Raw genomic sequence first — 22,172 nt, 5'->3', positions numbered from 1 at the left:
ACGGGGCCAAGCCTTTAGGTTGTTTAAGTTGGTTGGGCCAAATAGTGATTGGTGGACAATAGAGAATCACATGCAACGACTGAAACGCTATGCAACTTAGATACTTGCATAGAGCCCCATGCAGCGGCATATACTATTTTGCTGTACACTCTATTTTACAGATATAACTAGTTATGCTTGATTTCCAATGAATTAAACATCACACCAGTAAAAGGTCCGAAATCAGCAAGAAAATATTTGTGGAAATATTTTTGAAGAGGGGAGGATGGCTATGATAAGATAAGAGATGAAGTAATTTAGAGGGGGAAGGGCAGGGCAAATACAAGGGAAGAGAACCTTGGTTAGGATACTCTCCTTCTGAATGGGTTACCACTGTGTGGGGTATGCTCTCACAAATCTCAAGGCACTCTCTCTCGAGAAAGCAATATTTTACCTCTAGGAATGTGCCTTTTGAGAACTACGTGAAATCTGATGGAATGACTCTATTTACAGGCGGCCTGGGCCTAATTTGACCAATAAAATCTCTGACACATGTCGAGTAAGTATTCCTTTTGCCAAATGCTGCTCCATGACCACCGTGAGGACCCCTTGCCTTTAAAAGCCACTGAGCCATACTCCGTCTTGCCATAACGCAACCAAGCCTCAGAGGGCCTCTTGGGTAGTAGTCAACCAGAGCAGACACCTGGGTAGTAGTCAACCGGAGCAGACACCAAAGTGTCTGGGCCAAAAAATCTCCGCAAGATGTGGTACGCAGTTGGACACTTAGCGGTAGTCTATGTTACATGGACTCAGGTGTGAGTATTGGTGCGGGTGCAAGTCCAAGCGTTGGACCTTCCTAAACTTGAATCTTAGGATATAGGGATATATGTGTCCCCAAATTGGTTATGGGTATAGGGACACGTCCTATGAACACTTGTTTGTAGTACATATTGCATGATTTTTTCAGATTTTTTTTTTTTTTTTGATAAGTACGATTTTTTCAAATTATGTATACAAGCATCCAAAATGGCTGGCAGTACTGGCTGGTAGCATCCAAAATGGATACGGGTGTCGGACACTTTGACAATAGTACTTGAGCCAAAATTAAGGATCCATGTAACATGGCTGGCAGTACTAATCCCTCTCCCTTGGGGTTTCAAGCTTATGCACCCAAGTGCTCTCTCCCCTTTTTTACCCTTTGTAATACTAGCATAGCCGCGCCCCTCTAGACTGAGTGGGTCTTGGGTGCATTGCAGAGCATTTTTTGAGGATTCAAGTGCTGTAAATAGACGTACATGAAAACTTCCAAAGTGACTTCATCTCTATTTATCACGAGTAAATTACGAATATACGCACCACAGTGTTGGGGCCATCAGGGTCGAACAGAATTTAGTTACTCCAAAAAGACTTGAATCCTGTCACCCCCTGTATCATTAAAATCTAACAGCTGCTTGCCTCCCACTTCTAAAGCTGCATCATCCAGCAGTGCCTTGATGTTGACACCTACTAATGCTGCGTACAAAGAAAATGGAAAAATGCAGCCTGATCAAAAACAGGCACTCACTTGTCTTAAACATTTAAGACAAGAAGCTCATAAAATACATGAATAATACCTGGAACAATATTTGTGAGGCCTTCCAAAAATCCAGCCTGATTAAAAACAGGTGCTTACTGGTGTTAGATATAATTTACGTATCTTGAAAGAAACATGCCAAAATAATCACAGTATGGGTATAGTCATCTTGAAGAGATGAAGTTTAAAGAGATCACCGTGACCTCAAAATTATATTGTTTCTAGAGGGAATAGGATCCGGTTTAGAGTGAGAAAAAGAATACCAACTTAACTTCCAAAAGTGAAAATAAAAACGCCATTGGACTATCTGCTCAATTAACATGCAATTGAGCAGTAATTTCAAGAAACTAGCATGGAATTTGCTGTTGGATGATACAATGAGTCCTGTTATTGTGTAGGTATTAATTTGCTTTAATGTATGCTCATTTCATTTTATTAAAATCTCCAAGAAACAAGTGAAGGTTTCTCTTGCGAACCAATAACTGAACCCCCTAAAAGATAACTAGCTTCTATCATTTCTACCAGGTCATTGAAAATAAATTTATCATCTGTTAAAACATGGATGCAAGGAATAAATAGGAGTTCATAAAAATATTTTCGGAACATTGAAGAATGGGAAAAAAAGCAATTTTTCTATGGTGCCATTATGTGCCTGTTTCTAGAATCAGAGACATCAAGTATTTGCGTGCACTAAGAATGTCACACTTCACAACTAGAAGCAGTTGTTCGCTGCATAAGACAACATGACAGCAGTTTGGACAACAACAATGACAGTACCTATAAATCCCCAACCGATGGGTGTATGGGTGGGGAGGACTCAAGACGGACCAAACCGTTAACAATATATGCAGAAAGTGGCGGCCCTCAGACCTACCAGGAGAGAGGATACACTTGAAATATACGAAGTGGTAACTGTGGTATGATGTCAAACCATGCGTAGAACTTACCAAAAGTCTACTAATATTCTTCCATCTAACGTATCAAAATTTGTCTGAGGTAAAATATATTTCCAAAGAGATTTAGTCCAAGTTATACATGATGAACAAGAAATAGCCAATGGGTTTGTCCTTTTATATGCATTTATGCTTTTAAAGCCAATCGACAATGACTCTTTGCCAACCAGATCAACTGAACCAGGTAATTCAGACCATCTGACCAACTACTAGATTCTAGATATTTCTGAACATATCAAGTGTGGTATTAGGCTAGTAATATTTTTTATCACTAAAACGACAACACCTATATTGCAACCATGGTTAATCCTAATGCAGCAATTTAGCTGTTAATGTCATATTGTGACAATGGTTATATGCCATCCAGGTGACTTGGAAATTAATGAATGACTTACAGGAATCCGAACATCAAGTCTTTCAAATCCATCACGTCCGGTAATTTTGACTCTCAATGTTCGCGACCAAATCCCTGAAAATGGACCTCGTGAACCATCTGCACGGTAGCTATTGTATACATCAGGAGTTATTACTTCTACCACAGGCTCTTGTGGACTTTGACCTCTCTGCTCCGTATCCTCCTCATCCCCTTGTTGAATTCCAAAGGCGCTGCTTGCCGGCAAATAACCTAATAATCAAAAACATAGGAAAGGGAGGGGTATTTCAGCCAAAGACAAGAATGCATACTTTCTTCAAAGCATCTGATGATCAGCAGTCTATTTTTTCAATGGCTAGTTCAATCTATAAGACTCTCGAGTTTCTGGCATCTTACCAACTATTGACTGTCAGATAAAAGTAAACCATAAATTTAGCCTACATAAATGTTTGCGGTTGATACCAATCAAGAAGGTGGTGCAGATCAACTAAGTTTCTTAGAGGCTTGCCTCTTAATTAAAAAAATTCCATAGGAACAGTAGTCCCTCCGTCCAAATTTATTTGTCCTTTTTTAGTTTTGGTTGTCCCAAAATTATTGTCTATTTCAAACAGGTGGTGATGAACAAACTCAATGAAATTTCTTTATTGCCACTTTTTTTTTTCAATTAGAAGAAAAAATTAAAATGGCTATATGGTCATTTTTGGAAGGGCGAAGCTTTATAAGAGCAATGACAGTTTTCTTCCAAAGTTGATTTGCCCAAAATCGACCAAAAAATATCGGACGGGGAGAGTACACGGTTCTCACTTCCAACTAATGTTCACACAGGATTTCGAGCGCTATGGGCCCATTTCCAAGCAGGCTGATTGGGTCAACACAAATCTGCTTGTGGACTCCAACTTTAGCAAACAATTACTTCCAACAGATAGGAATTGTTTCCAATAAACGGAGTCTCCTTTGCATTTATACGTGTATAGTGATCCTCTTCGCCAATTATGTTCTTTAAATATAATGACTCCATTGAGCCTATAGCTATAGTCATACTAAAGAGAACTGACTAGATAACCACTGCTACGACAGTCTGACAGGATGGCCTTCATAATAGAAGCACATTCAGACAAAATAGTAAGTTTGCTCAAATTGTACCGGGCTCATTATTCTTTTACACTAGACTACAACAGTAACATGCCGATTGACAAGGATGGCCCATGATCATAGCTTAAACCATAGAGCCTGAGTATTCTGTTCAGATGATGACTTCAAGAACATGATTAACTTGGATTTATAACCAAGGATATAGCTCTCTACAAAGAAACTAGGGCAAAAGGATCCACACATCAGAGTTAAGAAATTGGGTTAATGGCTCATTGAGTCGACAGCTGGGCAATACCGATTACCAAATATACTCAAACCTAAATATAAAGCACGTAAATTGTGCTTTGCAGAAACTACTGCGTTGCAGTATATTAGGATGACCAGATTGTACCCACCTCTCTGCAAAGGAATTCGACTAGCGTACCGCTTCTCTTCTTCGTAATAGGTGTTGAAACCTAATATCTCTTTGATTTCTTCAAAAGAAGGCATACTTCCTGGCGGAGGAATTCGACCTCCTTTGATGGCTGTTAGTGCATCCTGCATATACTTTATCGAAGTTACTAGCCAGCTTTTCTGGAATTATATTCGAAAAAAGATAAGTTGCAGAAGAAGAGCTACCACCATAGATTAGACCAAAAATGAATGTTAACCTTCACATCCGAATCTAATTCAGCCAATTCGAAATTTCAGGACATACAAGATCATTTCTTTTAACTTGAAAAGGCATGGGTTCATCTATTTTGGCAGGTCCGTGGAGGCAACTACAATAGGGCACAGCTAGATTGGTTTTACGAACTAAGATAGAGAGCATATTATGCATAAAATGGGACTTTGGCATACTTAATGGGTGATTGTCCAACTAAACACGCCTGATATACTACATACCCTTACCATTCAGAGAAGTCCAGTAAACATATTTTACATTTCAAGCAATTATACCTATATTATCAGGCCATCCTAGATAGCTTTCTCACGTCTCTTCATGTTGTTGCTGTCTTCGTTTCTACTCTCTATCCAATTGCCATCTTCCCAGAAGCATTTAGACATGGACTGTTAGATTGTGTGTGAAATAGGCGAGGAAGAAAATTATTACTCCCTCTGTCCCGTGATGTTTGTCCATTTTCGATAGTCCTGCCTTTTATAAGATCAACAAAAATATATCTTAGCGAATATTTTTTCTCAATTTTTACACCTATTAAGAAAACTAATTGACGTCTTTTGGTTGGTGGGGAAAGGTACCTATTTTAGACACTGAAGTGGGTGACATGTTCATGAGGGTGAACTTGGACGAATAATCCAAGGGAAATAAAAAAAAAGGCTGGAGCGGCTGTGATATTTTCACTCTCACTACAATTTGATCCTCATCCTGTAACTTCTATGCTCAACATGTGTCAGTGGTAATCACAGAAGTGCTCATGTGCTGGCTAGCAATCATTTCTCTGCTTGCTCCTTTGCTTTTGTTCCTAGAGCCTACATTATAGGATAACTCATTACAAGACTTCACTAAACCATGTGGTACAGAGACCAGGAATAAAATATTCGAACAACTTGTATCATTACATGTCAAAAGAAAGTTTTGCTGCAAAAGAAAGAGAAGATGAAGATCCGACCTGCATTGCACGTATAGAGACCCCCATTAAAGAAAGCGGATAGGCCACAAGTTTATATCCAATATCCTCAAGTTCAATAGGATTTAGAATTGGAGTTTTCCCTCCTCCTTCAAGCATATTGGCCTACACAAGATTATGAACTTTCTCAATCAGTCCAGTTGATTAGGTATAATAAAAAACCAACGCTAATAAACCTCAAAGAAAAGAATAAGGACATAATTTGATTGTAAAACCATAAATATTTATACTGAGGTAAACTACAAAGTAGGCCTGTCAATGGATCGGATTGGATCCGAATCTGATAGAATCCGAATCCAAAACTGCTTGAATCCGATCTGAATCCGAACTTCATGAATCCGATCCGAATTTCAGAAAAAAAAAAAAAAAAAGAAGAGCGCCCCCACGCCACCACCAAATGGCACCAATCACAACCACCCCCACAACCCACCGGCCACCTCCTCCTCACACCACTACCTGAAAGGCTGAAACACCCCACCCCCCCCCCCACTCTCTCAAAGCTCTGGTGAAGGGTGCAAAAATCAAAGACAAACCTATTTTGAGTCACCACCAGCTGCTGTGATATTTCTAGGAAAAAATTTCGAACTTTCGAACTGCAAATTGAGACCGTTAACATTTTACAATCGAGATTCGAGACCATCAATTATTTGGCCAGACAAAAATTATTACAGTAGATCAAATCAATTTCTATCAAGATAAATTTGATCGTTTTGATTGATATCTCTGATCAACATGATTGTGAAGTACACAAATGCAAGACCTAAACCCAGAAAAGAAATCCAAAAAAAAAAAAACAGAAATTAAAAACTTTCGCAAATCTACTATATATTGAGTAGTTTCCCTTTATCCTTTAACAATACAAATCAAAAGAAAGAGAAACCCGCAGCTCGATCAGATTGTTAAAATGGGGTCATGCATAGGGTTTTTTAAATTAAAATTCGGATCGGATCGTTAACGGATTTAATCCGTAGGTTCCGAATTTGAATTACCGGATTCAGATTATCGGATTGACATTATCGGATTCGGATCGGATTTTTTGGACCGGATTCGGATTGGATCCAGTCCATTGACAAGCCTACTACAAAGTAGGCAAATGGCAGCATTTTTGTGGCCAAAGAATAGAAAAAGATCCAAGCAATATAAAGAATACAACAAGGGTGGCTCGTCCATAATGTTAACATTAGAATTTTGCATAGAAATAGTAGGAACTCATTTCGAGTTCTATATATTTCCAGAGTACTTCCAAAGAAAGAAGTCTAACTATTCATTTTACAAATTGATGATCAATTTTGGACCCTAGGCTGTCAGAATTCCTGAAATTTTGATACTTAAAAGGAGGATATATTAATAGGTATAAACCCTGTACAACCTTCATATCTAACCCAAAACCAATTGCCAGTGAGTGGAGAGGTCCCTCATGTTTTTAAGTGATCTCCCATTTCATACCCAAGCAACTTGGGACATTTCCCCCCTCCACCCCCTTCACGTGCAGGTGTGTCATGTGTAGCCACTTTTTTGGGTCTATCTTTATGCAACCTTTTTCTGGGATCTGTCATCATGGAGTGTGGGCTAATCCAATTTTAATTTGGGATGGAATGAGCCCTCTCTAATATCATGTGGAAACTATATCCAGGCCAAAACCAATTGACAATTAGTGGAGAAGTCCCTCATGTTATTAAGTGATCTAACATTCCATACCCAGGCAATGTGGGACTATTCTCTTACAACCCCAAGTTGTCTTTGTTGGGCCATTTAATATTAACTTACTTAGGCATACAAATTCTGTAGAAGTGACACAAGGACATGAAAGCATATTCAAGAATCAATAGACCATTCAATACCAGCTAGTAGGTAATAGTACACCAGGGTTTAAAAATGAATTGACCTACCATCTTTGGAATTAGAGGGTAAACTTCACAAAAGGCCTTCATTTCTTCTTTTGAAGCAAGTGCATCAATGAAAAGAACATCTGCCCCAGCATCAGCTAGAGCCCGTGATCTCCAGATTGATTCTTCAAGTGATACTGCTTGACGAGAGTCTGTCCGTGCCACAATAACAATGTCAGAGCCACTTTCTTTCCGAGCATCAACAGCTGCTTTTATCTTCATGATTGCTTCGTCTCTAGAAACTACTTTTCTTCCTTGTGTATGACCGCAAGCTTTGGGAGAAACCTTGAAATGACAATTCTATAAGTAACAGAAGCTCCAAACAAGTAAAGAAATGGAGAAGCACCCATCAGCCGTAATTACACCTTTCAACTAACATGTAACAAACTTTTGTTCACTAATTAGCACATACCTTCTTAAAATGGTACGCACGCAATAGTAATACATTGCCCTCGTCACCAAGGTTTTAGAAACATATGCAAAGAGGACTTACTCTAAGAATTTATACCCCTTCACTTAGTGGGAAGCATGATAAGTGGAAGTCCATGTACTTGTACATGAATCCTTCACATTCCCAGCTATACAAATCAAGAGGACACGAGCCAAAGAGAGCACAACTTCAGGCTATTATATGGTTAAGTTCCTACTTGTCGTTTTTGACAACCATAAACTTTGATCATCGAGGTCTATATTTACTAGACATTTTCAATGATAAGTTTCATTAGACTATAAATCCTTTCTACTCATCATGTAAATGCTAGTCTTTACTCCAATAAATTTACACATCCACAATACTCTTCAGCAGATACTTCTTGTCAATTTCCTAAATCCTACGGTATCAAGAGTTCAAGACAGATTAGATCCCTCAATTAACTCAGCAGGCACGATGGCACCACAATGACGCTATGTACTGTAACAATAAGCATAGCTATAAGCCGAATTTATACTCCTATAATAGATGTGCTTCTAATTCCAAGTCTTCCTGGCTTGAGATCTCAAAATTGGCAAAAACATTGATCCAAAGAGCAGCTGGCGTTGATTTAATTTGTTTAGTGACAACTAAAGGATAAAGAAAAGTGACAACCAAAATTATCTAAACCTGATCCTCGAGAATAATTCCAGCAAAGCCAGCGCTTATATACCCTTTGACAGTTCTCTTGACATTCATGGCATTACCATACCCATTGTCTCCATCACCAATCACGGGAATTGACACAGCTTGGGTGATATGTTGACCTTGATCCACCATTTCTCCATATGAAGTAAGTCCTGTATCAGGCAACCCCAACCGAGAAGCTGATATTCCAAATCCTAATCAAACCAGGAATGCAGTAAGAAATTTGTCCTAGAAAAGAATGGAAATCTAACAAAAAAAATTTAGAAGACCATAGGCAACTAAAAGTTATTCCCTCCGTCCCATTTTTTCAGTCCACCTTTCCATTTTGGGATGTCTCAAAATACATGTCCACTTTACAAAGTCAAATACAAAATCTTTTTAGTTTTCCTAAAATATCCTCCACAAAGGGAGATGAGCACTTTGAAAATTTGAAATAGAGGGGGACGATTTTGGTAAAAGTTACCTTTTGATGTAACTTGAAGTGCATTAAATGTGTTCCCTTGAAAAGTTGGAACTCCCAAAAGGCACTAAAATTATGGGACAGAGGGAGTAACATAAAGTCTAATTCGAAATATGTGTTATGAACTATAACATCTATGTAAAGGAGGAGGAGTTTATTGCAACTTATACTTTATTATCACCAACAATTTATTTATCTCTATCTTAAATAATTTGTTTGGACCATCCATAGATGGTTACACCTCTTTTAACAATCTTCTCATTTAACTGCCTAAGGAAAAAGTAAGGTGAGAAAATTGATCGTCAATAAAATATTTTCTAAAGGAACTTTATAGCAAATAAGAACACAACAAACCATTAGTTAAAGCAAGAACAGTATTTGTCATGTAACCATCTCAGCAAACATTTTTAGATTTATGTTGTCCTTTAACCACGCATCAACAGAAACATAGAATTCGATATGCCAAAACTCAGATGTCTAGAAAATGGAAAACCAAGGTGAAGCATGGAGTTCTCCTTTCATAATTTGGATACATCTTAAGACAGCTCAAAAATGACACTCAAAAATGAAAGACAATCAGTCGCATCATTTGGTTAAAAAAGATACTGCAAAAACGAAAGACAAACAGTTCGTTTGGGTGAAAAAGGCACTGCGAAAATGTCGCATCATTAACCGTCTTCCATAACAAAACCATCTCCATCAAATGAAACTGCACATCTCTTTTATTACCGGTCTGTGACCTAGAATCCTTGCTATGCAGCATAGTACAAAATATATCTTGACCATATGGGCAAGAACATAGTCGTAGTCAAAGATCAAACAACGAAACAAGGGAATCTGCAATATTAACTACAAGGGACCACATTAAGGGTTCCTTTAGATGAATGTAGATTTCAAGCAAAGGGATTTTATGATCAATTTCAACCAGTTTACATGACGTTTAGCTACTATGGGGAAAGATAGATTAAAGTAGAACAAGTGCATTTTATTGGCATCTTTGCAAAAGTACGAATCTTTAACGTGAGGAATTTCAAATATTCGAGATAAAGCTATTCAAAAACTATTCGAGATAAAACTCTTGAACTCAATTTAGTAATCCCTATACCAACTACTAATGAAAAGTTCAGCAGTTCCTCATTGGATATAAGAGCATCTCCAGTCCTCTCTCTTTTAATTGACTCAGAACCAAATTCCGAGTAAAACTCCTCTAAACTCACTCCAGTCCTTCACTCAAACTCATTCATAATTGAGTTTTACTCAGATTTTTAACCAAATAATGGGAGTATCAAATTTTTGAAGGCTTGTTTCGCTCTTCACAATTTACAACTACGCCATTAGTGAAGTTGTTTCTCAAATTTGTGCTTACATTTGGGTTTGTCCATTGGAGTACTCCGCGCCAAACGAATCTTTTGCTCAAATTTCAGTTCCTCATTTAAAATCCACATCCATCCATAGACATCTATTGAACGGAGCCTAATTCTTACGTTGCAAATCCATCATCCCAAACTTCACTCCCTCCCACATGATCAATTGGGGATTGTTGGAGTTTGTCTCACATCGGTTAATTATCTCCTCCAAAAACTAGTATATGAGCCTCTGCGGCCTCTCTACTCATTGTCAATTGTTTTTGAGCTAGATGCTTCAACATGGTATCAGAACTAGAGTTTTGGAGAATTTATTCCCCTTGTTTGTGCCTTTGCACCATTGTTTGTTGGGATCCATGTGTTATGAATCATTTGTTTAACCTCTCCAAAGTTTGTCCCACATCAGTTAATAATCTCCTTCAAAAACTAATATATAAGACTAGGTGGCCTCTCCACTATTTGCCAAGTGATTTTGAATTGGATGCTTCAACAGTGATTAAATCCCCTATCAATTTAGCCTAACATGAAACCAAATTCTAAGGAATGAATACATAGATACCAGTGGTGAAGCAAAAATCGAAGCCAGCTGACTCCACGAGCTTTGCACTGAGAGCGTCGAAACAAGCAGGGCCCTGGTGAATCCCGGGCGAATCGAGAACCCGACGGAGCTGCTTCGCCGGAGGCTCTCTTTCGACGGCGGTGCGATCTGAAGAGGAAGCCGAGACGAGGGTTCTAGGTGGTGAAGCTCGTTTTGCAGTGAAAATGAGAGTTTTGTCACTGTTTTTGGTTGGCGACTGGTGGATACGAACGACCGAGGTTCTGGGCAGGAAAAGTGTTGAGTCTTTGGTCGAATTCGACGTAGGGATGAAAGAAATGCCGCTACAGTCTCTGGTACCCACTGATGCCTTCATTCTCTCTCTCTTCTCTCTCTCTTTAGAAGCAGTTGCTGCAATATGCAAAACTAATCCAGTATATACATATTCCTTAAAATTAGGCTTGGCACCTTTTCGTTTGAAGAGGGCTTTGTGGGCTTTTATTTTTCCCTGATTGCAGTATTAGCGAAGTGTCATTTTGTTCCCTAACATAAAAGATTGCGTCCATTGCATCCAAACGTTTCATTGATAACCAAGGGATAATATCAAAAGGCATATTTTTTCTTAATCAATGACATTAACAAATTAAAGAAGAGTAGAATACCGGTAATTAGCGAAGAAATAGGACCATGGAATAGAGTACTGATTAAGAAATTAGTTATCAAGCACAAAGATTAGGAAATCAATTGGCTTAGCCCAAGCCCTATATGTCTAGTATATTGCAATGATAGGGGTATGTTATCTCATATAGAAAAGTTTTAAGGAATTTAATCTTGGAAGTTGGTAGTAAGTGTGGCAAATGGACGGATTTGGACCAAAATGAGTAAGTTGTAAGTCGGTTGGGTCTTTAATGGATCATTAACCCATTTAGACCCATTCATTATGAGTTTAATTATCCATACCCAACCTGACCCATTTATTTAAAATTAATTCGATCCGCTCATTAGCCCAATTACATACTATATGCTAAAATTTAAAATAACTAAAATACCAATGTACACTAAAATGACCATATTACCCCTATAAATTTAAATGACTAAAATATCATATACACTTAATTACTATATTGGTCTCTCTTATTTGTTACAAACAGTGGACAATAATTGGTCTAATTACAAAGAAAGAAAGCTTCACTTCCACTTCCTTTTCGAAGTTTCTGGAAAGACCAAAATAATTCTTTGTTTTTTTCTATTTTATGACAAGTGAATATATTCTACGTGGTACCCGCTCGGCACATCCTGTCCGTCCAATACACTTTTGAATTGTGTTGATTGAAATCCTCTCTTTTCTCTCATTCCATTTTCTTTCTCCAAATTTGAGCCGTCAAAAAATACAATAGACGGCTTGCATGCCGAACGGACATTATGCGGTACCCACCTAGAACTGAAATTTTTTTCTGTTCCAAGGAATAGAGAGAGATCGTAAGAATGGGAAAGTAGTTGGCTTGTTATGTACTATTGGAATTGGAAATTTGGGAGAGAGAGGACGTATAAGAATAAGATGCTTTTAGTAGTTGGACTTATTCAGTACTATGAGAGAGAGAATTGGAAAGTAGAAAGAGAGAGAGGGTGGAGCAGATGACTAGGAGGGTATGAACCTCAGCGCACATTAATACAAGACAAGATCGATTGAGAAATCATGTTCATGATTTATTGGTAATTTAAGTTGATCCAATTAAAACTCAACTAAGACCTAATAAATAAATGCGTTAGATGGGTTGAATCTATGCTAATCCAATTAATAAATAAATTGGGTTGAGTCTATTTTTTAATGGATAAATTTGAGTTGATTAATGAATTTGGGTTCAATTTACCACTCAAAGTGAAAGCTTAATCATTGTATATACACAAATTCTTGATAATAAGTTTTTTTTATTAGATGGGTTTTCGCGGATTAAAAAGGGACGCGATCTTTTCAAAAAAAAAAAAAAAAAAGGGACGCGGGTTATCGGGTCAAAACGAAAAAGGGTTAAAAACACTAACACGCGGGTTCTTCCCCATTTCGAATTTTCACGTTGAGAGAGAGAGAGAGAGAGAGAAGCGGGAACGAACGAGGAAGAAGAAGAGAACGACTGGAGAAGAAGAGAATTGAACGTGAAGAAGAAGAGCAACGACCCAACCAAGACCGGACAAGAACTACCGACCACCAAACAAGGTCTTTCTCTCTCGATTTATTCTTCATCTATATATATATAAAAAAAAAATTTGTAATCCCTTGTTCTATTCAGAAATTAGGGCTTAGGTTTGTGACATTGGGTCTCTCTCTGTGGTTCAATTTAACAGAAATTAGGGTTAGGGTATACTGCAGGAGGCGATTTGAAGAAATTAGGGTTAGTTTACTCGAAATTTGACATGAAAAATATACTCTCTTTTTTTTTTTTGCTCTAAACGATTTGGGTTACCAACAAGGATTATATCTTAGTTCGGCTCACATACTGTTAGTTCAATCTTAGTTCGACTTGCATACTGAAATTGGTGCAATATTTGGTTTATGAAAATTGACATTGAAAGACATACACCTATTCTCACCGTAAGCATAAAACTGACAATTTTTAGTTATTGTTTTCTCTTTTGGTTTTTAGAATGCAGTGTTTGGAAGAGATAGATGTTTTCTCACCGTTAGCATCTCAACCGTGTGAATCATCTGCTAGTTCTCCTGAAGTACTTTACAGCCCTCGAGTTAAAAAGGACCTGATACCAAAAATTGCACAAGAGTTTGACAATTTAGATGATGTTCATATTTTTTACAACAAATATGCTAAAGAATCTGGATTTGGTATGCGATTGAATTCTAGCAAGAGGAATAGAGAAGGTGAAATCATTAGGAATGAGTACAGTTGTTGCAAAACTGAACCTACTTTACGGCGTCGGGGGATAACTGGAGAGGGTTGTGGTGCAAAACTATCTGTTGTGAAAAGACGGTCAAGTGAAAAGTTTGTTGTCTCCCAATTTGTCGAGGGTCATAACCACCCTCTTACATCTCCAAAGAGGGTGCATTTGTTGCAATCTCATCGTAAAGTGTCAGTTGCAAAAAAAGCACAACAAAAGAATACAGAAGATCCTGAAAATGTTGGATTTTTACAACAAGATCTTTATAATGCTGAAAGGGAGAGGATGAAAACTTTAGCAAGACATGACGCCAATATGTTGTATGAGCATTTCCAGTTTGAACAACAAAAGAATGCAGGTTTTATGTTTACAATGAAGAAAGATGATGATGGGAGGATGACTCATTGTTTTTGGGCGGATGCGACCTCTAGAAAGTCGTACCAATCTTTTGGGGACGTGGTGGTGTTCGATACAACGTACAACACAAACCGATATGCTATGATTTTCACACCTATATTAGGGGTTAATCACCACGGGCAGACAACGATTTTTGGGTGTGGATTCTTAAGTAATGAAAGAAGTGATTCTTTTGAGTGGCTTTTCAAGGAATGGTTGAAAGCGATGCCAGTAGGCCCGCCCAAAATGATCATAACTGATTATGATCTGGCAATGGCAAAAGCAATTGCTACTACTCTTCCAAATACACATCACAGGTATTGCATTTGGCACATTGTGAGTAAATTTCTGAAAAAATAAGTCCAGAATCTTACAAAGAACATTATGAGGAGCTCAAAAATTGTATATGGAATTCCGAAAGCCCTGAAGAGTTCGAAATTAGATGGGTAGATGTTGTAGAAAAAGCTAACCTATCCGGCAATGAATGGTTACATGCCATGTACAAAATTCGTGAGAGATGGATTCCTGCATATATGAAGCACCTTTTTTCTGCCTACATGACTAGTAGTCGAAAAGCTGAAATTTCTCATGCATTCTTCAAGAAGGCTTTGTCTCCAAATAATTCTTTTTTGGATTTTGTGACACGGTTTGATAGGACACTTTCACGTGTACGGTATAATGAATTGGATTTGGATCTTAAAGATCTCAATGAGAAGCCAGCCTTGAAAACATCGTATTTCATGGAGTCCGCAATGAGTGAATTGTATACACAGACGATATTTTACGAGTTTCAAGAGGAACTCTTTCAAAATATGGCGTATGTGGTAACAATAACACATGAGGATGAACATCGCTGTTTGTACAATGTTAAGAGGGTAAAGGAGAGTGGTTCGAGGGTTTGTGAGGTTTTGGTAGAGAAGTCATCAAACTATGTCAGTTGTAGTTGTAAAAAATTTGAATGTGACGGAATTCCATGTCGGCACATGTTGGTGTACTTCACTAGAATGATGCAGATTGTAGATCTGCCTAATCAATATATCTTGCGGAGGTGGACTAAATTAGCAAAAGCTGTGCGAGTTATAGATGACTTGGGTGGAGCAGTGCAAGAAATATGTTACACTTCTTTGTTAGTGAGGCGAAATAGTCTCTTCCAACTTGCTTCTAATGTAATTGATGACGCCGTATTAACTGAAGATGGAACTGAACTTTTGCGAGAAGCTTTAGAATCAACTCAAAAGAAGCTACCTGTCATGAATCTTGGAAGCGAAGATGGCGAAGGGAGTGCTATCCAAGTGCATATTCCTCTTGATCATAGTTTTAAAGAACCACTTCAAGTGAGGGCAAAGGGTTGTCGTAAACGATTGAAGAGAGGAAAAGAGAAGGCTGCCAAGAAGGGTAGGCGTTGTAATGGTTGTGGGTTAACAGGACAATCGCATGACAAAAGGAATTGTCCTAAACTTCTCAACTTGTAGGTGTTTAAATTTTAATTGCTTCATTGTTTGAATTTTAATTGTTTAATTGTTTAAATTTAATTTGTTTTTTTTTTTCAGCTCCTCACAAGATGTTAGGTTGAATGATGACGATGATGACAACATTGACTATGATTGTAAGTGTTTTTACGACATTGCATTTTTTGATTTTTTTTCCTTCATATTATGACCTATTCGTGTTTCAGGATGGAAAAACGACTCATGAGAAGATGGCGATGTTTGGGGAAGGGGATGTTTGTTGTTGGATTTATGTAGGAGAGATAGAGCTATGTTTTTTTGTCTTCTGCTTTCTATGAATTCCAGTACCTATGTTTTGGAGAGAGAGAGATAGAGCTATGTTATGGAGTTATGATCTGTTATGGATGGTGAACATTTGCTTTATGCAATTCCAGTAGCTCTCCTGTTGGTTTCTCATTGCACATTTTCGCAGCTAGAATTAGTTCATTTCATATTCAGTCCACCATTAGTAGAAGGTAAGCATAAGGGGCTGATTTTTTTTGTATTCTTGAATTTTAGTGGAGTAGAAACAAGCAAAATGGGGCTGAAAACAGGGGAGGAGAGAAGGCGTTCTCTGGAAAACAGGGGAAACAAGAAGCATGTTAATGGTTCTGAATTCACAAAACCATTGCGTTTCCATTTCAAGTGCAAGCGTGAAATTTTAGCCTCTTCGTGTTGCTGAATAAGTGAAACTTCTACTACTACAAAAAATGCTTTGCATGAATGAGTGCTTAGTTCTCCCCACGAAATGATTCGTCGCGTGTGAAATGGGAGTAGAAACTCTCATGCTCAGGCCAAGATTTCCTTCTCACCATTTTCTGGGAAACTGAATTCCACAAACCCCTGATTCTCAATTACCTTTTTCACTAGTGACAGTAAAACTGCTTTCATAATCTACAGTGTGGGGCTTTCAATTCCAGACCCATCAACCCATTTTTACCCTTTTGATGATAAACATAGCTCCAAGACTCCATTTTTATGGAACAGCGCTCAAGAGTTTGAAAGATTGGAAACAGAATATATGTTAAAGCTAGCAAGCAAGAAAACTTCCTCTTGACAATTTGACCCAATTTCTACAAGGTTTAATTTTTACCTCCAACATCTTACATGAACTTCACCAGTTCTGTCCATAATTTCAAAAACCCACCACCATTGATATGCTCTGAGTAAAAAGCTATTGTGGATTTCAATCTCTGCGTCTGTACTAGTAGAGCACTGAAGTTTAGCACTGAGTAAAAAGCTTTAAAGTGGACTTCAATTTCAATTAGAGGGTGTTTCGCTAAGAAAAAAGTTTTAGCATTTTTTGTCCTTATTCAAAAAAAATTCGTGTTTGATAATTTTGCGCTTAACTTTTGTGGATTATTGATTCGTCTCAACAAGACGAACCGAAAAAATAAAAAGTTTAATACTACGAGTGAGTACTTAGGAGGCCGCACAAGTGAGTTTTTTACTCTTCTCGGGCGAAAAAGATGTAAGAGTCTTTTAGAGGATGAATTTACAAAACAGTTCCCCGTATGCATATACTTTTTACAAATTTTAGGGGCTGTTTCATAAATTTACCAACAAAAAGACAAAGAAAAAATAAAAAAAATAATTGCATCAATTAGATGAGTGCAGAAATCAATTTCCTATAATTGTAAGGCTCTATTCCAGAACGGATAATAAGTACTTATTTTTTAAGAAGGCAATTTCAAGCTAAAAAATAAAGGGCTTAATGAAATCTAAAAATATGCAATATGGATCTTGTTTGAAAGATCTCGATGAGATCTTTAATACGGTACAAAAAAAAATCAAAAAATTATTTTTCATTTAAATTATTTTTGAATTTAAAAATATGAAATAAGTACTTATTTTTTAAGAAGGTGTTCTGGAACGGAGCCTAACGCTTTTACACAGGTATCCAATTTTCAAATTACAAAAATAAGTTGTTGTGTTTGGTTAAATGAAATATACTTGTGATTACCAAGTGATGATCGAATCTTCGATAACACAATCAGATAAAAATAATTAATTCGCATATCTCCCGCGATAGTTATCTTATTAAGAGAAATAAACATCGATCAATTATATGGCAACTGTAATAATGACGAAATTTTTTGTGATAACGTGACTTCAATTTTTCGTACTCCCTAGGCCTATATAAACGCGACTAATCTTCTATCCGTGCATCAAATAGCCAAATAGAGAAACATAATTGGCGTTCTCTGTTTTTTTTTTTTTTTGGGTTTATTTTTTTCTATTTGCTCGTCAGTTTCATGGTCTTCACCTGGTAGTTCTCATTCTCGCAATCTGCTTTCATCAAGAATTTTTTGCATGACAAAAGAACGTTTTTTTTTTTTGAAAAGAGACCAAAGAATGATTGTTGTTCATGTTATATCATCAAGAATTTTTGCATGACCAAAGAACGGTTTTTTTTTGAGGATGCTGTCAAGCGCCCAACCGAGCGCATTCGGACCGTTCATCTCGGCAATCAATGGTCTGCATTGAAAACAAACTCTTCCAGACTGCTGAAAATACTTTTGGACGGTCTGCATGCGCCCTGCACCCGCTCGGCACGGTGCTTGGCGGCGTCCCCGGATTGGTGAATTTCCTACCCTGACCTTGTGGTCCCCCATTTTACAATCGGTACATAGCCATCGATTTTTTCCCTATTTAATTACATTAAAAATATAAAGAAAGGTCATTTAATGATTTGAAATTGGCATATTGTACAACAGGGACATCTATTATATTTCACTTTGTGTGCAAGAAAAGTATACTCAGGCAACGTAATAAATGTTTCAAAAGCGAATTTTTCTCATTCGCCTATGTAAACTGGGCTTATATAGAGCTTCAACAAAATACTAATGTGCTTAGAATTCTCTGGTTTTTCACCTGGATAAAGTAGGGGGGAAATTAACAATGGTTTACGCTCAGTTCATGGGTCTTTTGGTCAAGTTGATGGGGGGTTCTCTCTATCTCCGTGTATTTCTCAAGCGTTTTTGCATTCCCGGCCGAGGGAGCGGGTGCTTTTCATCGAGTTCTGCTGGAGCTGAGGCCGAGAGAGTGGTTGTTGCTCGTTGTGGTCGTACAACCGAGTGATGGTCGAAACTAGTCATTCAATTAAGCTATTGAGGCCGAGAGAGTAGTTGTTGCTAGCTTGTTGTAATCGTACAACTGAGTGACGGTTGAAACTGGTTGGTTGTTCTAAATTAAGCTATTGTAGTAGTGTGTTCAAATCGATTTGAATTGAAGAGGCTGGTTTTGTTCTCTACATGTAACTTCTTGGTTTTTTCTTTGAGTGGATTTCTCTGATCCCGAGTTCCAACCACTAGCTTATCAAAACAAAAACAAAAAATTGATTTCTCTGATATACTTTTTCATTTGCTTCCGGTGACCAGTGTGATACTCGATAACTTTTTCTTGGGGCATTTGGAGGCAAGTCCAATTATGGGTAAATCTTTAGACATGAATCCTACCAAATTTTTTACTATCCTTGCAACTCTTGAAATATTTAATTCTAATTCTAAATTTACCTTATTCGTGTTATTACACGGATCCGAGGATGCTGCAAAGCGGTCCTGTTGAGTGCCCTGCAGGGCATATCCGGACCATTCATTTCGACAATCAATGGTCCAAATTGAAAATAAGTTCTTCCAGGGATTGTTTTCTATCCAGACTGTTGAGCTTATTTTCAATCTGGACCATTGATTGTCGAAATGAATGGTCCGGATATGCCCTACAGGGCACTCAACAGAACTGCTTTGCAGCATCCTCGGATCCATGTAATAACACAAATAAGGTTAATTTAGAAATTAGTCCGGATGTTCCCTACAACGCTCTGTAGGACGTTGCTTTGCAGCATCCCCGGATTTACACACGTATTAAACATATTTCCTATCAAAAACCACAATATTGGTTACACATGAAATACAAAAAATAAAAATAAAAATAAAAGCGGTTATTGAATCAAATTTATTGAACAAAGAGGCAGAATTACAAGCTTTGTTATTTGCAAGGAAGATTTGCAGAAAACCACGCAAGAAAAAATACATTTTGGTCCATTTCGGGTCCCACAAAAATCCAGAAAAATATTCATAAATTTTTGAATATTATTTTATGGGGCCCTGTAAAAAAATCAGCTCCAATGGTCATCGGTAAGTATTGCTTTTGGATTCGTAGGGGCGAACTGAGCTATATTTATTCTTAGGTTTATTCTTATGGAGCTAATCTATACGGGCCTTCTCTCTAGAGTCTCACTAGTTGATGATAGGACAAAGACCCAGAGATTAATTGAGGTGTACATAAACTGATCCGAACATTATGAAATTTCAACAACAAAAAAAATGTAGTACTAATAGATATAGTAACTTCAGGTGCTGCTAACGATCAAAGCGGTTATATTAGCCAAACAAAAATTTAGAAAAGGACGTCACTAGTAAAATACCTGTGTTTTAGTTGACATAAATCCTGACCAAAAAAAAAAAAAAAGTTGACATAAATCCAGTATAGGACCCTACAGTGATTTCTTTTTAAGTCATTGACAAGATTTCTACTGTTGGGAAAATTTTAAATTATTTATTTTTGCAGGTGATGTTGGTTTTTATTTAGTATCATTTGTATAGAACCAAATCCGATTAAATTTGTGAATAACTAAATGGTATAGTCCAACAAAACTAAAATAGATCCAGCCCATCAAATTTTGCATAGGAATAAATCCCCGGCTCATTAGAAAAAGACCAAGTAAAAATTTTATTTTGTGCAGAACTTTTTGTCCTTAAGCCTTTGTATATTTTTGTCACCCCTGAATTCAAATTTCGGAGCGCCCAGCACCCCTGCCACATATTTGTTATTGCTTTACCACTCCATTTTTTTTGCGAAACAGTAGTCTTCGTATTATTACTTTCGGTGTGCCATGTTATGGTTTTTATACTCTCCATTTTAGTACACGTAAGAACATCACATAATATGCAAACCTAATTATTAAATCAAACTATATACTCTTGGTACGTTGATGGAGAATCTAACCCATGGAGGGTATCGACTTATGACGTGATCCTGGTAACGGGAGCACCTTACGTACAAAGTACATAAAAGATCTAACGATCGACCTACAATTAGGGATCTAATCCGAGTTATTTTTCTAAGAATTCAACTATTCAGTCAAATACATCTCGGTTGACAGTTGACAGCTAAAGTCACCTTCTAAAGATTTAAAGTCAAATAATGCTGATGTTTCTTATTTATCATATTTCCAAAAATTTGATGATTTGGTAATAGATGAAGGATACAAAAATTTGGAAGGTCTTTAATGCCTAATTAATTATGGGAAAAACAAAGGGCATACGAATTAAGTTGAAGGATACGGCTTATCCATCGCTGACTTTTATCAACATTTTATTTCGCCGAAAGAAATATAGGACATTGCTCTTTCTTTTCTTTTTTTGTGTTTATGATACTTGTCCTGATCGTGAGTGTGATAATCATCTCTCTATATACTTATTTTCTCATAGCTTTCAATGAATCCTAGCATCTATCTAGCCATGTATTCACGCACGGAAAAATGGCGATCATAGAATTACCGAAACATGTTATTTTTAAAAAAAATCATTTGGATGAGGTACTTTTATATAGGTTGGCTTAATTATATTTCCATGTAATGCACTTGGACTAGTGCTATAAAAAGGGCTCTATGGCAGTGTAAGGGTAAAGAGTCAATCCTTAATCAATTGGGTGAAAAACAGGAAAAGAGAGAATGACTTGTTGGTCAATGATTTCCCACAGAAGAGCAGTGACGCTTTCATCGAAGTTCCGTGGTAAATCATTGATTCAATTAGTCGTAGTTGCCTCTTACGATTGATCAAGTGGGTGAAAAACAAGAAAGAGAGAATGACCGGTTGGTCAATGATTTCCCACAGAAGAGCAGTGATTTCTTCACTGAAGTTCTATGGTAAATCATTGATTCAATTAGTCATAACTGCCTCTTACGATTGATCAAGTGGGTGAAAAACAGGAAAGAGAGAATGACTTGTTGGTCAATGATTTCCCATCACTACTCTTCTGTGGTAAATCATTGATTCAATTAGTCGTAACTGCCTCTTACGATTGGTCAAGTGGGTGAAAAACTAGAAAGAGAGAATGACTTGTCGGTCAATGATTTCCCACATAAGAGCAGTGACGCTTTCACCGAAGTTCTGTGGTAAATCATTGATTCAATTAGTCGTAACTTCCTCTTACGGTGTTTCTAGTTATCCTCTTACATTTTTGAGTGAAATGAAGAAGATGTAGACAACCAGTCTAGAGGTATGACGGGAGAGATCAACGTAAGTTAGTATGTGTTTGGATAATGAATTTTCAAGTCGTTTGTCGACAAAAAGGAAAATGATGAAGAGACCAAAACTGACCACATAATCTACTTGTGGTTTTTTAAATTGTGCAGATAGACTCTCTGCCGTCATGTTTTT

At 37.4% G+C, this 22,172-nt stretch overlaps 3 protein-coding genes across 3 annotated transcripts; 2 read left to right on the top strand and 1 right to left on the bottom strand.

Moving 5' to 3' along the window:
• Positions 1 to 1,282: 1,282 nt before the first annotated feature.
• On the bottom strand, positions 1,283 to 11,444 carry LOC131300872 (uncharacterized). Its single transcript, XM_058326882.1, has 8 exons — positions 10,985 to 11,444; positions 8,584 to 8,795; positions 7,488 to 7,769; positions 5,581 to 5,703; positions 4,366 to 4,507; positions 2,901 to 3,130; positions 1,593 to 1,629; positions 1,283 to 1,491 (listed from the first exon to the last, which is right to left on the bottom strand). The coding sequence occupies exons 1-8, from the start codon at positions 11,334 to 11,336 to the stop codon at positions 1,373 to 1,375; spliced, it is 1,497 nt and encodes a 498-aa protein (XP_058182865.1). The 5' UTR covers positions 11,337 to 11,444; the 3' UTR covers positions 1,283 to 1,372.
• A 1,551-nt stretch (positions 11,445 to 12,995) lies between these two features.
• On the top strand, positions 12,996 to 16,146 carry LOC131301657 (protein FAR1-RELATED SEQUENCE 5-like). The gene is made up of 4 exons (XM_058328035.1): positions 12,996 to 13,172; positions 13,600 to 15,710; positions 15,793 to 15,848; positions 15,918 to 16,146. Coding segments are annotated over exons 2-4 (1,029 nt in total). The 5' UTR covers positions 12,996 to 13,172; positions 13,600 to 14,739; the 3' UTR covers positions 15,920 to 16,146.
• LOC131299546 (protein FAR1-RELATED SEQUENCE 5-like) lies at positions 13,601 to 14,602 on the top strand. The gene has a single exon (XM_058325135.1). It carries the CDS (start codon positions 13,601 to 13,603, stop codon positions 14,600 to 14,602), a length of 1,002 nt encoding a protein of 333 aa, XP_058181118.1.
• Positions 16,147 to 22,172: the final 6,026 nt, after the last annotated feature.

Source organism: Rhododendron vialii, chromosome 9a (genome assembly GCF_030253575.1).
Source record: "Rhododendron vialii isolate Sample 1 chromosome 9a, ASM3025357v1".
NCBI lineage: Eukaryota > Viridiplantae > Streptophyta > Magnoliopsida > Ericales > Ericaceae > Rhododendron > Rhododendron vialii.
This window is presented reverse-complemented; position numbering and strand designations above follow the sequence as displayed.

What these genes read in the sequence shown, in the direction of transcription:
- LOC131299546 (XM_058325135.1), top strand. Translation starts at nt 13,601, where the DNA reads ATGCAGTGTTTGGAAGAGATAGATGTTTTCTCACCGTTAGCATCTCAA.
- LOC131300872 (XM_058326882.1), bottom strand. Translation starts at nt 11,336, where the DNA reads ATGAAGGCATCAGTGGGTACCAGAGACTGTAGCGGCATTTCTTTCATC. An exon ending in ACCCTCTAATTCCAAAGATG is followed by an intron (nt 5,704 to 7,487) that starts GTAGGTCAATTC and finishes AATCTTGTGTAG; the next exon opens with GCCAATATGCTTGAAGGAGG. An exon ending in TCGAATTCCTTTGCAGAGAG is followed by an intron (nt 3,131 to 4,365) that starts GTGGGTACAATC and finishes TTTGATTATTAG; the next exon opens with GTTATTTGCCGGCAAGCAGC.
- LOC131301657 (XM_058328035.1), top strand. Translation starts at nt 14,740, where the DNA reads ATGTACAAAATTCGTGAGAGATGGATTCCTGCATATATGAAGCACCTT. An exon ending in TGTCCTAAACTTCTCAACTT is followed by an intron (nt 15,711 to 15,792) that starts GTAGGTGTTTAA and finishes TTTTTTTTTCAG; the next exon opens with CTCCTCACAAGATGTTAGGT.